Below are 17,648 nucleotides of genomic sequence, written 5' to 3'. Positions count from 1 at the left end.
TCGGCCAGCAAGAGCCCAGGAACTGAGAAAGGGTATAAAATGAAGCAAGGAGAAATCAATTCATTAAATGTGGCTGCTTCTATGGGCAGTGGGGATCAAATGAGGTGCATTGTGCCTTGATCTGCTTTGAGTTCAAAAGCTGGTGTTAATCTGAACGTTTGTATTTTTTTATATTCAAAGTATTTCCCCCACAGAATTTGAATGGAGGGAGAGTTTAAGAGATTGGTCTATTGTGTCTATTGTGTTTAGTCTACTTGGCAATCTTGTCAGAAAAAGGATTAATGGAGCAGTATTGGATTGAGTAAAGTCCAACTCATTTCCGTCCAGTTGAGTGGACCTTTGTACCCGTGCGTTACCTGGAGACAATCAGTTGCTGACTTGAACACACCTAGATGGAAGTAATGTTAACTTCATCCCACAGCAGTGCAGCGGAGTCCTCAGTTCAATGAAATGCTTCGGTCTAAAGTTAAACGAGAAAGTCTGAAGATGCTAGGGTCGAGTGCTTAACTCTCTTTATTCTTGGACTATATTCATCTGAAGGAGAAAATTCACTGACAGTTTCCTCTTCCGGGCCATTATACAGACAGCTGATGTTTTTTTCTTTATTTTCCTCATTGCTGACGTACACAGACTGAATGATTGACCTTCAACAAGGGATGGAAATCCTTTCCCTCTGGTGTGCTGTGATTGGCAACTGATTGTATCCAGGGAACATAAGAACATAAGAAATAGGATGCAGGAGAAGGCCATCCGGCCCATCAAGCCTGCTGCACCATTCATTAAGATCATGGCTGTTCTGATCGTCCATATCATCTGTACAATTGGCTTTTCCACTCAATTTAGTATCATCCACAAACTTGGCTACACTACACTCTGTCCCCTCTTCCAAATCACCAATAATTGTGGTTGAAAAGTTGTGGGTCCAGCACTGACCCCTGCTGCACCCCACTTACCTCTGTCTGTCAATCAGAAAAACACCCATTTATCCCGACTCTCTGCCTTCTGTCAGTTAACCAGTCCTCAGTCCCTGCCACTATACTTCCCCTGACTCCATTCACCTGTATCTTATTGATAAGTTTCTTGTGTGGCACCTTATCAAACGTCTTCTAGAAATCCAAATATACAACATTAACCTGTTCCCCTCTAAATCCCAGGGGATTTGTCCGCTTTCAGTCCCATTAGTTTGTTCATCACTATCTCTTATGTAACAATTCTTTTATCGAGGGCCTCACCTCCCTTCCCATCCCTAACTTCACTCTTTGACATGCTGGACGTATCTTGTGCCGTGAAGACTGACACAAAATATCTGTTCAATGCCTCGGCCATTTCTTCATTATCCAATATCAATCTCCCTCTCTCATCTTCCAAGGGACCTATGTTTTTTGATATGGAAAGTGTAGAGGACGTAAGATTCATGATTCCCTTCTTGTCATGAACACAAAATACACAAAGTCTGTTCTCCTTAATTTTCCTGTAAAGGCACACAAAGAGGTACTTCTAGTCCAGCACCACAATCAAGACAAGAGAGAGAAACAAAAGCGAGTCCCTTCAGAGACATCAAAAGTCTGTGGAGTGTCAGTGGTCTGAGTGGCATAGTTGGTAACATTTTTTCCACTGAGTCGCCAGGTTTTGGTCTGAAGAAGTTGGTCCACAGTATTGAGGATAACACTCCAGTAGAATGTGAAGCAAAGGTCTTCAACACGAGACTCCTCATTCTGTTCATCTCTCAGCCTGTTCATTCATTCAATTTGATAACCATCCTTCTGGCACTGAAGTGATTTGAGACTGCAAGATCATTCTCAGAAACACCCTGATGCAAACTATATCCTCATATCTAAGCCATGCCTTGAAAAAATTCCATCCATAAAGACCTGTTAGCTTAACAATTGTTGTTGGCAAGATGTTGGAGTCTATAATCAAGTCCTTTCAAGAATCTCAGTGTAATCCAGTGGTTCACAACTTTTTCTTTCCATTCACATACCTTTACTAACCACAAAGCACCAATGGCATCAAGTTTGAATAAATTTAAAGAACATAAGATATAGGAGCAGGAGTTGGCCATCCGGCCAATTGAGCCTGCTTCACCATTCAACATAATCATGTTGGATCTGATAGGCTCATCTCCACCTACCTGCCTTTCCTGCATATCCATATCCCCAACTATGTAAAAATCATCCAACCTCGTTAAAGGGGGGGGGGGGGGGGCTGAGATTGTTCAATCATTTCAAATGACTATGGTTGAGCTTCCAAATCAACATCTCTTACTTCTCGTCTCATTATGAATTTCCATCAAATTTCCCTCAAAAGTTCCTTTTGATCAGGATGGCTATCAAGTTGGGGAAATAATGAGCAAACCACGCAGAAAGATTGAGAACGATTCCACTGCCTCTGAACCTCAGTCCATAAGGTTTTGTGGTTTCCCTTGCTGGAGGTCCCAGTGTTTTTGGGAGAGAAGAACAGAGATCTCAGACTTACAGCATCCACTTTTGAACAGGAGATATTTTCAGTTGAGCTAGGTTTACTTCTGTTATCTCCTAGGCAACATTTTAATGAGCATTAAATTTTGACTTTGTCACCAATATCTATATTGTGATAATACAAAGATAATATTTACTGCCCATGTTTTCAGTTATTTCTTAATTTGGGGCTGGAGCCAAAACCATCTAAATGGAAAATCAATGCATTGGTAGAAACTTTGTCAGTCAATTGAAAATGTAGCAAAATAACCTGCTCATTTGCCACAGTTTTTGCTGTAGATTTTACACCCATGTTGTTGTCGCATCTACGGTATAATCTGATTTCCATTAAGAACTGGGGTTAGTTAGGCTGAGTAAACTCCAAAGTTATGCTCACGACTCCTCATCGTCAGAATTAGAATCAGAATCAGGATTTATTGTCTTGAACAAGTAATGAAATTCAGTGTTTTGCGGCAGCGTCACAGAGCAAACAAAGTCAAATGAAAACAGAGACATGATTAGAGGAGAGGAGTCAAAAAGTTAATTGTTTAGGGTAAGAAAGGTTCAAGGGTTCCTTTTACTGTCATGTAATGATACATTAACAATGTAATATGCACGTACTTCAACTTTTGTCAGACAAAGAGTTGCTATGAGCAACTATGAGTTGGTATGAGACGTTTCAAATATTGAAAGGTTTTGTGACAGAGTGAATGCGGATCGATGTTTCCCTCGATGGGCGAATCGAGGACAAGGAGTCATAGTCTTAAAATTAGTTATCCAATTTGGTCAGAGGTTCGTGGATCTGTGGAACTCACTGCCGCACAACGCAGTGGAGGCCAGATCACTGGGTGTATTTAGACAGGAAATGGATAAGCATCTCATTAGTAAGGGTATCAAGGGATATGTGGAAAAGGCTGGAAATTGGAACGAGGGTGTGAGCATAATTCAGCTTCGTGTAGAGTCACAGAACAGACTCAATGGGCCTAATGGCCTGCTTCTGTTCTTTTATCTTGTGATCTTGTGATCCTTTCAGACAATCCATTCCATGGATAGGTCACTGCCTTAAAACAATTTTCTCTCTCTCTCTCTCCACTGGGTTCTTTTGCTAATTGTGTAGATACGAACACTCCTGCAAATGGAAACATTTCCTCTGCTCTTACTTCAGTAATCAAAACCATTCATGTTTTGAACACTTATCAACACATTCTTCAGATACAGTCATATCTTTGTGTTCCAGAATTCAAGTAATCAGCAAAAAAAATGACAGAAAACAAATAGATAAAAAATACAAAAGCTTAAATTTGCCTCCCCCCGATATCCAGCCGTCAGCTCACCAATCCATGCAACATGCAATCTCAAGCAACTGGTAAATTCACTTATCTGGCATCTACCAATCCCAATAGGTACTGGATACCTGGGGTTTCACTGTATTTACCCCTTGGTTTAAGGATTTTTAACAGCATTCTCCAAAGATAAATTGGACAATTTCACACAGAGGGTGAGCAGGATTAGAATGTGCTGCTTGAAGAAGTGGTGGAGGCAGCCATACTCATGGCATCCAGACCAGTACTTGAATCACCAAGGCACTGAAGACTATGAATGAAAAGAAGGAAAATACAATGTGTGCATTTAGATACAATGGATGAGCTGAAGGGTCTGTTTCTGTCATAGCATCAAGACTTTTATTGCCCTTTGGCCTAGCTCCTCCATACCAACCAAATGGTCTACCTGAGCTCGGCCCATTTGTCGGTATTTGGCCGTATCCCTCTACACCTCTCCCATCCATGTATGCGTCTAAGTGTCTGTACCTGTGTCATGTATAATCATATCAGTGCTCTTTCCCTAATTCCATTAAAATTTTCTTTCCATGAAAGGATCTTCATTCTTATTTTTCGATTCTGCAAAAATTCTTGTTTCCAATAGTTTATTTAATGTCCTTGTTGTCCTTAAAAATTCTAACCCTCCCAGCCTGATGATTGATTGAAAAGTTCATATTCACTACATAGATTTTATTTTTCTTTCTTTCTGAGAAAACAATGAATCATTTTGTAGGCACTTCTCCTCCTCTCTCCGCCTTCCATAGGGACTGTTCCTTCCGTGACTCCCTCACAGGCAGTGCCACACGTTCACCCACACCTTCTCCCTCACCACCATTCGGGGCCCAAACGGTCCCTTCAAGTGAATCCAAGGGAGTTAGTTACTGCACCTGCTGCTCCTTTTGTGGCCTCCTCTACATCGGAGAGACTGGGCGCAGACTGGGAGATCACTTTCCTGAGCTCCCTTGCTCTGCCCGCATCAGTGACAGGGATCTCCAAGCAGCAACCACTTCAGTTCTGTGTTCCACTCCCATTCTGTCCATGGCCTCATGTATTATGTATTATCTCACCAAGACCACCTGTAAATTAAATCGAGACATTGGAAGCCAAAATAATTTGTGCTTCCCATGTTAACAATGTTGTGTGTGGAAGGTGACTATCAAACTGACTAAAACCCAAAATATCGGTTCTTGTCTTTAAACAGTTTCAAAGAAACCATTCATCAATGATATTAGAATCAGTCTGGTCTTTAAATGAGCTTTCATCGTTACTTCACTCTTGTTGGCAGCTGCTCGCCTCACCAATTCCTTCGTGCCAGTTGTAAATAGATCTGTTCAAGTCTTAAGTGAGTGGTAGACCCAGAGGCACTTTGAGTAATTTCAGTCATTTAAAAATAATGTTGTAAGGCAGTAATGCTTGGGATTGACCAGCACGAGGTGTGGATGGGGAGGTGGGGGGGGGGGGGGGGTGGTGACTTGATTCCATGATTTAATAGGCTAAACACATCAGAGATATTTTCAAGGTTTTGGAGGAGGGGCTGGTGACTGAAAAGTCATTTCAGAGAACTATACGTAAAGAATGGACTCCCGTGCTCTATAATCTATGATTCAAGGCTCATCCTAGACCAGTGGTTCTCAACCTTTTTCTTTTCACTCACATACCACTTTAAGTATTCCCTATCCCATTGGTGCTCTGTGATTAGTAGGGAATTACTTAAGGATGTATGTGGATGGAAAGAAAAAGTTTGAAACCCACTGTTTTAATCGTACCTCATTGACTCGTTATGTGCACAGTTTCATAACTCCAAAGGAAATGGGCCAGTGACAATTTTTCTCAAGCCAGATATTTCAGTAACAATTGGGTCGAGAGCAGTGATTCTCAGCCTTCCCTTCCCACTCACAGACCACCTTAAGCAATCTCTTACTAATCACAGAGCACCTATGGCACAGGGAATACTTAAAGTGGGATGTGAGTGGAAAGATAAAAGGTTGAGAACCACCGTCCTAGACCATATTTTGCCATTTGGTAAAATGTTCTTGTCACAAATAATACATATTTACAAGATGTATTGAAAATTTTGGTTTATATGTTGATCTAGGCTTGCTGAAGCAATTCTTATTAAAGTTCATAGGATCAATGATTATTGTTTTATACGTGTATGTGTATGTGTGTGCGTGCGCGCTCATGTGTGTGTATAGTAACTTATGACCATGTCCCCCTATGGAATGGCCACCCTACAATACATCTATATATTCAGTGCTGTTTCCCCAGTCATCTATTGTGCATTATACCTGTTTGCAGTGTGATATATACAGTCCATCCTTATGGTGTTGTCCTGAATACTCTGTTTTTTCTGTACCGTGTCCTCTCTCGTCAGAATTCCTCCCTCCCCCATCCCTCCCCCCCCCCCAAACACCACATCTCATTACTTGTACTCACCATCAGCTGCTGTTCTATGTACCAGAAAATATGATGGCTTGTTTATTTACTTTCCAGGATACTGATCAGCGATAGCCATGTATGGCAGTTATGGCAATGGTTGCATTCCGGCTTATGATGAAAACTATTCCCAGGCCACGTACGTCTCTGAATTACATAATTGAACTGTTCAAATAATCGCCATTTAAAAATGTTTATATATAGAAATGACTTGGATATTGTGATATTGAGTAAAATTTCACAATTTGCAGATATTGCCAATCTGATGAATATGTTAGATAGGGAGGGTGATGCTAATTGACTGCAACAGGGCAAACAGTAAAACAGCAGCATGGAGAGACAAGTTGCAGGTATGACAACGGAGTGAACTGATTTAGGAAGATAGGATTTGAGAGACAAGTTGCAGGTATGACAACGGAGTGAACTGATTTAGGAAGATAGGATTTGAGCTAAGAGTTACAGTGAGGAAGAACCTCGGCCATTTATTTGGGAACCTGCCCACATTTTGTTTGATGAAGGGCTCAAGCCTGAAATGTTGGTTATGTATCTTTATCTTTGTTACATAAAGTCTACTGTTTGACCTGCTGAGTTTCTCCAGCATTTTGTATTTAACTTTATCTTAAATGCTGCTGGTAAAGTGTGTGAAATTAAGGATGATCAATGATTTCAAAGTAAAATTGCATAGGCACCTGAGGGTGGGGCGGGGGGGGGGGGGATGCGGGGCGGGGGGGGGGGTGATGCAAGGTGACGAGGATGGAGCATAAAAATTGGATCGACAAGAGAACCTGCATGAACTTGTCCAGCCTTATCTAAAATATTTAAATGTAGAGATAGAGCACGGCAATGAGCTCTTTCGGTCTGTGCTGCCCAATTATACCCAATTAACCTGCAATCCCTGGTACATTTTGAACAGTGGGAGGAAACCAGAGCCCCTGAGGAAAACCCACACAGACACAGGGAGAACATACAAACTCCTTACAGACAGCACGGGATTTGAACCCCGGTCCCGATCGCTGGTGCTCTAGCAGCATTGTGCTAACCGTGCCAACCCATTTCGATATGATTCACTTCAACCTCTCCTTATGGAAGTGATTCTCACCACACAACAGTCTTCCCAATCCAAATGGCAAAGATGGCTCCTCTGAACTCAGCTCTGGGTTTCTTGGTGACTACAGATAACCTCCAGTTTGATTCTTTCCAACAAGCGAAACATTTTCTCCTTATGAAATTGTTCCACCATTTTAAAACGTCTCCTGGATCATCCATCTTCTGAAAAGAAACAAGTTTTTATTTGAACATGTATCTTATTTTTCAAGAAAATTGTAAGTGTGTTACGAACAACATCCTAGTCAACATTCTCATAACAAGTAACATTATTCCTGTCATTTAGTATTAGCACAAGATCTAGTGCAAGTTTAATGAACTGAATGATTTCCTCTATCGACGTTTGCTATGATTCCAGCTGTCCATGGGGTGACCTGATTCAAATCAGATCACCAGGTAGATGGTATCACTGTCCAGTCTGTGCCACCTGTTGTTCATCAGTTCCGTGGCTAGCTTGCCAGCAAAAGGGTTAGTTTAGCAGTTAGCACAATGGGATTACATCACCAGCGAACTAGCTTCGAATCCGGCAATAAGGAATTTGTACGTACTCCCCATGTCTGTGTGGGTTTCCTCCCACCCTCCAAAACTTACAGGGATGGTAGATTAATTGGATGTATTTGGGTGGCAGAGGTTTCACTGGGCCAGCCCTCTACTGTGCTGCTTTGTTAAAGGTTTCAGCTCCATGCATAGAGATAATGAGCATAGTGCCCCGAGTTGAATCAGAATCACCAAAACAGATGATCTAATGGAGCTGGACAAGATGATGAGGGCCATTGATCATGTGGATGTCCGGAAGCTTTCTCCCAGGGAACCGGAGGCCTAGCTTTAATGTGTCTGGGTGTAAGTATAGGGGTGATGTATGAAGTAGGTTCTTCACACAGAGTGTTGGATGCATGGAATGCACTGCTGGCAACAGTGGGGGAGGCATAGGATCTTTTAAGAGACTATTAGACAGTGTCTTGAACTAACAACCCTCTCAATTTTGTTAGGGAATAAAGAGGCTTTGTTATCACTAACAAAGGAACAGCAATGGCAATAATTCACCAGACAATGGTAAATTCAAAATAATATTAAACTCTAAATTTAATCCCTCTATGCACAAGTGTGTGTGTGTGTGTGTGTGTGTGTGTGTGTGTGTGTGTGTGTGTGTGTGTGTGTGTGTGTGTGTGTGTGTGTGTGTGTGTGTGTGTGTGTGCGTGTGTGTGCGTGCGCGCGCACATGAATGGGTGGTATATAGTAAAGTTCCAAACTCTGAAAAGTCAATTTTTAAAACTTTAGCTCTTAAGATCTTAAATTTCAGTACAGAAATAATTAGAAAGCACTTTAAAACATAACTGAAGATCTCTTCCAACTCACCATCCTCTTGATGAGCTGTCTTTCATAGAGATATTCTTTAGACAGGAGTGATCATTTTCTGGGCACAAATGAGATATGGTCTTCCTTATTTAAAAGCGACTTATGTTGTATCTCCTGTGGATGGAGGTAAATTTTCTTCTTCTTTTCAGTGTTCTTCTTAAGAGTCACAGAGTTTCCTTCCATGATGGGGCAGCACTCTTTATTTTCAAAAGAGCAGTCGGAAACCCTTTGGAAATCCACTTATTTTGTGTATTCCCCTTTTATTAGGAGTAACACCATAACAGTGCCTATTCTGGTTACTCTGTGTGTGTGTGTGTGTGTGTGTGTGTGTGTGTGTGTGTGTGTGTGTGTGTGTGTGTGTGTGTGTGTGTGTGTGTGTGTGTGTGTGTGTGTGTGTGTGTGTGTGTGTGTGTGTGAGAGAGAGAAAGAGAGAGAGATGGAGAGATCAGGTCTTGACTTCTGAACTGATCTAATCTTTCTTCAAATCTCTACGTCACATGGTGACATCATTTCTGACTTTGAAGTTCATAATGATTTTTCACACAGATGTGCTGAAAGCGTCTAAGTCTGTGCATCAGAACCCAATCAGTCTCTGCAAATGGCTCCCCACCTTCCATTTCAAAGAACCACTTGTGTTTAAAATGCTAATGTGTTGTCGTCTTTGTGCTGAAGCCAGCTAATAGCTACAAAGAACCAAGGTGTCTGTAGATTGTAAATGACCACCCAAAATTAACTTTTATTAAAATGTATGGTATGTTATGTAGGATTAGATGTTAATATTCCTTATTGCACTCCTGAGACTTGCTGCCTAGACTCTGTGGGGTAGCCAAGTGAGTGGTGGCATCTTCTGGGTTATCAAGTGGGCGTACTCCTTCCTCAGTGTTTCACTGATAGACCCATGACACCTCCGGAGGGTTCAGCTGTGAATCCTGGCATCTCGGTCTCACCCCCTAGATGCCATTCACTCACTTGGGGGCCAGGAAGAATCCTTTCTCCTCATCCTGAGCCACTGACTATCCTTTCCAGCAACTCTGGAGAGATCTTTAACTGCTTGTCGGTGTATCTTTCCTTGCACTCCCAACTCCCGGGGTACCCTTGATGTCAATATGGTTACAAATCCTCTGCAGCCTACTTCAACCAGTTGAACTCTTGCCTTCTAGCCACGTTGCTGTACATCAGCTGCAAGCTCAGTTTCCTGCACTCAATGGCCTCCTCCTCTGCATCCTCCCAGGGCAGTGGAAGCTCGATGATGTGAGCGAGATGGAGTGAGACCGACCACAGCACAAGGTCTGGCCTGTGGTTGGTTTCTACAATTTCATTTGGGAAGCAGAGCCTCTGGCCTAAGTCTGCCACCATCTTCCAATCACATGTCCCACCTAGCTGCCCGGAACCTGATCTTGATGTGGTGATGCTAGCTTGACCCTCGCCTCCCCAGACAATTGCTGTTAACTGCCAGTGGGATGAATATATGTAGAAATATCATTTTAACATTACACTAAAGATTAATCACAGCACATCCGTCACAATAGGTACATGGAACTGAAAAAAATAGATTAGGGAAATTCTAGGCAATTGGCAGAATAGCTTATTATGTTGGCACAAATGGACTATATCATGCTGCAGGTTTCTATGTTCCATGTTTTTATATCAGTGCTTGCATCGTAAGGATCTCCATTTCCTCTCCTGCAGACACAACTTGTAGAGCCATACCATCATTGGAAACTAAGGAACAGCCAAGCGAACTACCTTTTTGAAACCATTCTGCACTTTGGTCCAGAATAGTCATGATAAACATTGAAGTAAATGGCAAAAAAAAAATTCTGTCTGTACATAAATCTGACAGTATAGTTAAAGCAGAGTTAATCCTGGTTATTAGGCAATTGTGTCTCATATGATTTGTAAAATAGCCAACAGATGTAAAGGAGTCCACAGAGATAGGATGGAATATTGCCAGATCATGACAGATGGGAGATTTGATTATGGGAATTGGTTTACATTGCAGGGAAATGGAAATTTAGTGAAGTACTCCTACTGAGGAATGGAGAAACATCTCAGGAAGCAATGCATTCTATTTACATAACACAGATCCAGTGAACAGATGAGAGGAAATGATCAGGAGACCCTGTAGGAGGCTGTAGATGCTAGAATCTGAAGCTGAACACAATCTGCTGGAGGAGCTTAGGGGGTTGATCTTAGGGGTAAAAAGAACATTTGACGTTTTGGGCCAAAACCCTTCATCAAGACTCTCAGATAATCTGCTCTACTGATGCTGAATAAAGCACGAGGATCAGGTAGAATTTCAGAAATTTCTCCCTCCTTTACGAAATGGTGCTGAGGGATTTTTTTAAAATGTCCAGTTTGGAGCTCATTCAGAAGCTCAGCTGAAACTTGTGTGAGATTGGTTCTTCACTGTTGCCCTCAAGTCTCTGAAATGGGGCCTTGACCCATGACCTTCTTCCTGTGCTGGAAACCATCATCAAGTGAGCCACATGATAGGGAAAGAAAAGAATGCAAGAAAATTAGATTCAGTTGAATTGTTAGCCCTGAGGTGTTAGTCTGAGGTGTTGATTGATTCTGTGATAAACCATCGTCTGTTTGCAGGCCTCCTCTCTTCAAGTTTCCCTTCAAGACGAAAAAATTGGGGTCGCAGTACAAAATACTACCAAAGTTTTTTAAAAAAACAGTGAAGGAGAAACCATAGCTTTCAGGATCAGATGTCATTCGGTATTGAATTTTAAGGCGAGAAAATAACCCACAATTTCTATTTTAATATTGCTAGCCTTTGCAACAATAAAGCTGTTACATTTCTAAGGAGTAAACTACGGTGGAAAATTTTTATCTTTTTATTTATATGGCACCCTTCGCAACCTCGAATGATTTACAACCAATGAGGAACAATAAAAACTAAGCATTGATGACAGCATATTTGGAGTTGAGAAAGAAAGTGGAGATGAGGAAATTAGAAGGAGAGGCAGAAGGTCAGAGGTAAAAGAGAAACTTTCGCCAATAGAAACTGGAAAAGAATCCAACTGAACTTCCAGCCTCAAGCAGAATAAATACATAGAGCATGGAGGAATAATCCCCCTTGCAGTCCCAATAGATTTTTATTCCCTCGTTGTGTTTAACCATCTTTCTGTTGTAATAATCCTCATGTTTTTCTATTTGTATAAATAAGAACAAGTATTTCATTAAAAGGAATTTATATAAGTTCAAAGCTTTTATTCAACTGATGGATAAGCCAACGTTAGACCCAATTAGTTCCTATTCATTGCTACTGAAAAACATTTCAGTTTATTTATTGGGCGGTGTGTTTAGCCTAGCGCTTGGCACAGCACTATTACAGCACCAGTAACTGCTTTGTCCGTAAGGGGTTTGTACGTTCCTGTGTGCTCTGGGTTCCTCCCACCCTTTCAAATGTACGGAAGTTGTTGTTAATTGGGGTGTTGTGCTGGCATGGGCTCAAGACCCGGAGAGACCTATTACCGTGCTGTAGGACTAAATGAAAAAAATAACAATGGGATAAACTTGAGGTTTTTGTGAGGTTTCTTATTAAGGAGAAAGAGTTCCTGATGAGGTAACTCTGAACATAACTGAGAGTGTTGTGAAGGATGGAGGGAAAGTAGATCAAAGTGTCTGAAATCAACAGAGCTCGGCATAAGGTAGCATTCAACATAAATTTTAAAACAATGTCAGAATGTCACTAATTTATCCCAATTCACATAAACCTCACACTTTTTCTTAATATCCACGGGGGTATTAAATATTTAGGGATAAGGGTAGTCAATAACCTGCAGAATTTATATAAATTGAATTACCTCCCCTTGCTTAGAAAGATTGAGGAGGATTTACGTCGATGGAGGAGTCTGCCCATTACTGTGATGGGCAGGATCAGTTGTATTAAAATGAAAGTGATGCCAAGACTGCAATATTTTTTTCAATCCTCGCCCATTCTTAGACTGACAAGTTTTTTTTAAAAGCACAACAAGCATTTCAGACAATTTATATGGAATTCTAAGATGCCAAGAGTCTCCATGGGAAAACTTACTTGGGACTATTCATTGGGTGGACTACGATTAGCCGATTTAAAAAAAAATATATCATTTGGCTGCCTAATCAAAATTTATAGAATTTTTTTTGGAGGGAGGGGATATACCTAATTGAGTTCAAATTGATCTACACCTAGCAGGTGAGAAAATAGCAGAAGATTCCATTTACAAATGGAATATTAAATTATTGTCTGGAAAGACAGATAACCCCAATCTAAAACACATAATTTGGATATGACAACAAATTAATAGATGTATAGGTCTAAAAGTGGGGTTATCTTCAAAAACACCCTTGTATCCAAATAAGTTAATACCAATGACATTAGGAAATAAAACCCCGGACACTTGACCAAGGACAGCTAAATTTGAACAGCTAAAAGATAGATAAGATTTGACAAATAGAACTTACTTCTACTGTCTTCAATTAAGATCTTTTTCAGGACCATTTGTGACCCTGCCCATGTGTAGTGACATGGAAGCTCTTCCTTCACAAGTAAATTTCTATCTCAGATGTATTTCCTATTGCAGAGAAGTAGACCGAAACCAGGCTTGCACAAATCAAGGGAAAGGAGGGAGATGGACTTGGGGAAAAGGATTCAAGAACAATATTGGTCAAAATTGCACTCTGATAATATGACATCATTTATTAATGTCAGATATGGATTGGTACAATACAATTTTATGCACCAATTATACCTTACACCACAAAAATTACACAGTTTAAAATCTGAAATTCCATACTCGTGTTTTAGGTGTAGTAAAGATGTTATAACATTCAACCTAGCTATGTGTGAAAGTAAGATCCTTTTGGTAGGACTTGGCAGAAATTTTGACAAAAATTATAGGTGGGATTTCCATTGGAACCAGAACTGTACTTATTGAGCAATTTTATGGTTATTGGCACAAAACTATCAAAATATCAAATCAAGTTCATGGAAAGGAAATCTATAGCTGATTCATGGAAGTCCAACTCCCCCCTACTTATTACTCGCTGGAATATGGAAACGTAAAGTTGTACCCCTCTAGATAAGAGAACATAATCTTAGAAAGAAATATGACATGTTTGTTAAAATATAGCATCCTTATTTGAATCATAACAGCTTAAGGATATAATTATCTTCCCCGAAAAGGTTTAAATAATATAGTTAATAGCGTTGAATCCTGAAGATCAAGATATGGACTAATTAATGAAGGTTCAAACACCCCTTCCTTTTTGGACAATTGTTATTTTTAATGTTAACAGTTGTGGGGGTGGGGGGAGAGATTTGAACAATCATATGAAACTCTATAACTTTAAAATACTATTCATATGATGTATGTAATAATGTTCCACATGAATCTTGGAAAAATTAAAATAAAATATTAAAAATAAAATCCACGGATAGAATTAACCAATTTGTTCAAATTTGCTTGATCCAAATTATTCAGTTTATCTTGAATTTTTTTTATCTTTGATTTGCTGTTACTGTACAAAAATTGGTTATATACATAACACTTCACATGTTCCTTGATAAGATAAACAGGTCCAGCATTGTGCAGTTAATGTAATCACTGTAATCTATTTGTTTGGATCAATTTTGTAGTTCAGTAACTATTGGATGTGAGGTTGTTATTTCTTACAAGGCATCATGACCACACCTGAAAACTACCTTGGCGATGGGACCGAAGGACACTTTGTGAGCCCTGAGGTTGCGAAAGATGCTATAAAATACAAATTCTTTAATTGAAAGGAGACATTGACTTAAATGGGAGGACATTCCTTAGCGCTATCTATTGGCTTGATTCCTGCATTGTCAAGCAGTGAGTTCATTTGCAAGTCCAAATTGGACAGTGTACCTGATGCTTATATAATCAGGCTCGGTGCTGAGGGAAAGTTGCTTTGACTTGCTGTTCATGAAAACTTCTGGTCTGCTAATTCATTCCCATGTTTACCTTTTGAGCAGTCACCTCTGTGGCAGTGAATGAGGCCAACTTGAGAACCGCGGAGTTGGCCCCAAAATGGCGGCACCTATGATCAGCAGCGGCCACAAGGGGCTGCTGGGGAAGTGGAGGACTGGCACAGGGCACCAGAAAATGGAGAGAAGCATGAGAAGGAGAAGCAGAAGAGAAGACCCTATGAGATGGTGATCATGGTGGCAGACCAGTAAGGGGCTCTGCAGCTGAAGAGCACACAGGAGGCGGGTGGGCAGGCTAGTGATTCGAGGTGATGAACCCACGTAGAGCTGTGGGCTGCTGGTGACTGCAGTCAATGGAATCACACCGGGCTGCAGAGTGCTGAAGACTAGCTTGAGGCTGGCTGAAGAGGTTCTAGGTATCGGAACCGGGATGCTGGAGGCATCCTGATTGGGTCAGAGGTGTGCGTCTGGAGCTCAGGTTACTAATGGTTTGGATTGAAGGTTGTGTGAGCTGGAGCACTGGAGGCAAAGCCATGGACAATTCAATGACTCTGAGGAGCTCTCTTTTACTCTTTTTCTGACTGTAAGGGGTGCTGGGTAATTTTTGCTGAGGGTAAATCTTGGTCTGTCCTATGGTAGACTAAAAGAAATTTCAAGTAATATCACATTTTCTGTTTTATTGCGTGACAATAAAATGACGTTGAATCGAAGTTTTTTTCACAGATGAGGCAGGTGCTGATGACGGGGCGATGGGTAGGTGAGCACTTTGTAATGTGGTCTCACCTTCCACTGGTTGTGCAGATCTTTGTGTGCATTTAATACCACCCTAAATGCTCCTTCTTCACCCTTGAGCAGTCATGGGCAGATCTACTTCAGATTTGTTTTAATTTTTTTAAAATTTTTCACACTATGAATCATATTTAATCAAAATACACACAAACATTTCCCTCTTGAATATACAGTGTCATTTTCTTCCCTTTTCCCCCCTCCCTTCCCTCCCTCCTTCCCACCCCCCTCCAAACCCATTAAACGTTCAATATATACGATACAATAAACCCATTAAACAATGTCATCACACAATGAAAATAAACAAGAAAATTGTGTCATCTACTTTTACACACTGGATCAGGTCATTTTGTCTTCTTCTCATTCTATCATTTTAGGGGGTGGAGGTCCGCGGTAGGCCCTCTCTGTGGTGTTCCATGTACGGTTCCCAAATTTGTTCAAATACTGTGACGTTATTTTTTAAATTATATGTTATTTTTTACAATGGAATACATTTATTCATTTCTATGTACCATTGCTGTATTCTCAGGTTCGCTTCTGATTTCCAAGTTGACATTATACATTTTTTTGCTACAGCTGAGGCTATCATAATAAATCTTTTTTGTGCTTCATCCAGTTTGAGGCCCAATTCTTTACTTATATTACTTAGAAGAAAGATCTCTGGATTTTTTGGTATGTTGCTTTTTATGATTTTATTTAATACCTGATTTAGATCTTCCCAAAATTTTTTCACTTTCTCACATGCCCAAATTGCATGTACTGTTGTTCCCGTTTCCTTCTTATAGCGAAAACATCTATCTGAAACTCATTTATTTAACTTATGGGGCGTAGTGTATAGCCTGTGTAACCAATTATATTGTATCATGCGTAACCTCGTATGTATTATATTTCTCATTGTTCCGGAGCATAACTTTTCCCATATTTAATTTTTTATCTTTATGTTTAGATCTTGTTCCCACTTTTGTTTGGGTTTATAGCTTATTTCATCATTTTCTTTCTCTTGCATTTTGATGTACATGTTCGTTATAAATCTTTTAATTATCATTGTGTCTGTAATCACATATTCAAAGCTGCTTCCTCTGGTAACCTCAGCCTGCTTCCCAATTTGTCCTTTAAGTAGGTTTTCAGTTGGTGGTATGCAAACATTGTACCATGAGATATTCCATATTTGTACTTCACAAAGATAAGCGTATACAGAGCCGTTGTCATACCCACACTCCTGTTCGGCTCCGAATCATGGGTCCTCTACCGGCACCACCTACGGCTCCTAGAACGCTTCCGCCAGCGTTGTCTCCGCTCCATCCTCAACATCCATTGGAGCGCTTACATCCCTAACGTCGAAGTACTCGAGATGGCAGAGGTCGACAGCATCGAGTCCACGCTGCTGAAGATCCAGCTGCGCTGGATGGGTCACGTCTCCAGAATGGAGGACCATCGCCTTCCCAAGATCGTGTTATATGGCGAGCTCTCCACTGGCCACCGTGACAGAGGTGCACCAAAGAAAAGGTACAAGGACTGCCTAAAGAAATCTCTTGGTGCCTGCCACATTGACCACCGCCAGTGGGCTGATAACGCCTCAAACCGTGCATCTTGGCGCCTCACAGTTTGGCGGGCAGCAACCTCCTTTGAAAAAGACCGCAGAGCCCACCTCACTGACAAAAGGCAAAGGAGGAAAAACCCAACACCCAACCCCAACCAACCAATTTTCCCCTGCAACCGCTGCAATCGTGTCTGCCTGTCCCGCATCGGACTTGTCAGCCACAAACGAGCCTGCAGCTGACGTGGACTTTTTACCCTCTCCATAAATCTTCGTCCGCGAAGCCAAGCCAAAGAAGACTTCATTTGTTCAAATGATAATAAATTATTTCCCAAAAAACAGTTTTCTATTCTTTTAATTCCTTTCCTCTCCCATTCTCTAAAGGAAAGGTTATCTATTGTGAAAGGGATTAGTTGATTTTGCAGCAATAATAATTTTGGTAGTTGGTAATATGTTTTTTTTCCTTTCTACGTGAATCTTCTTCCAAATGTTGAGTTAATGTTGCAGTACTGGTGAACTTCTATGTCTCACCAGTTTTTCATCCCACTTATAAAGTATATGTTCTGGTACCTTCTCCCCTATTTTATCTAGCTCTTTCTTAGTCCAATCTGGTTTTTTCCTTGTTTGATAAAAATCTGATAGATATCTTAATTGTGCTGCTCTATAATAATTTTTAAAGTTTGGTAGCTGCAAACCACCTTGATTTTACCATT

At 40.7% G+C, this 17,648-nt stretch overlaps 1 protein-coding gene across 1 annotated transcript in view; it reads left to right on the top strand.

Annotated features, from left to right (window-relative positions):
* LOC138765164 (epidermal growth factor receptor kinase substrate 8-like protein 3) overlaps positions 1 to 17,648 on the top strand; it is a 97,469-nt gene that overhangs the window by 19,938 nt on the left and 59,883 nt on the right. The window contains exon 2 of the mRNA XM_069942016.1: positions 6,269 to 6,350. Coding sequence (XP_069798117.1) covers positions 6,289 to 6,350 — 62 coding nt within the window. The 5' untranslated portion in view covers positions 6,269 to 6,288. The remainder of the gene's footprint in view (positions 1 to 6,268; positions 6,351 to 17,648) is intronic.

The sequence above is a fragment of the Narcine bancroftii genome, chromosome 5 (genome assembly GCF_036971445.1).
Source record: "Narcine bancroftii isolate sNarBan1 chromosome 5, sNarBan1.hap1, whole genome shotgun sequence".
Classification (NCBI taxonomy): domain Eukaryota; kingdom Metazoa; phylum Chordata; class Chondrichthyes; order Torpediniformes; family Narcinidae; genus Narcine; species Narcine bancroftii.
The sequence above is the reverse complement of the archived record's forward strand: the minus strand, read 5'-3'. Positions and strand labels throughout refer to the sequence as shown.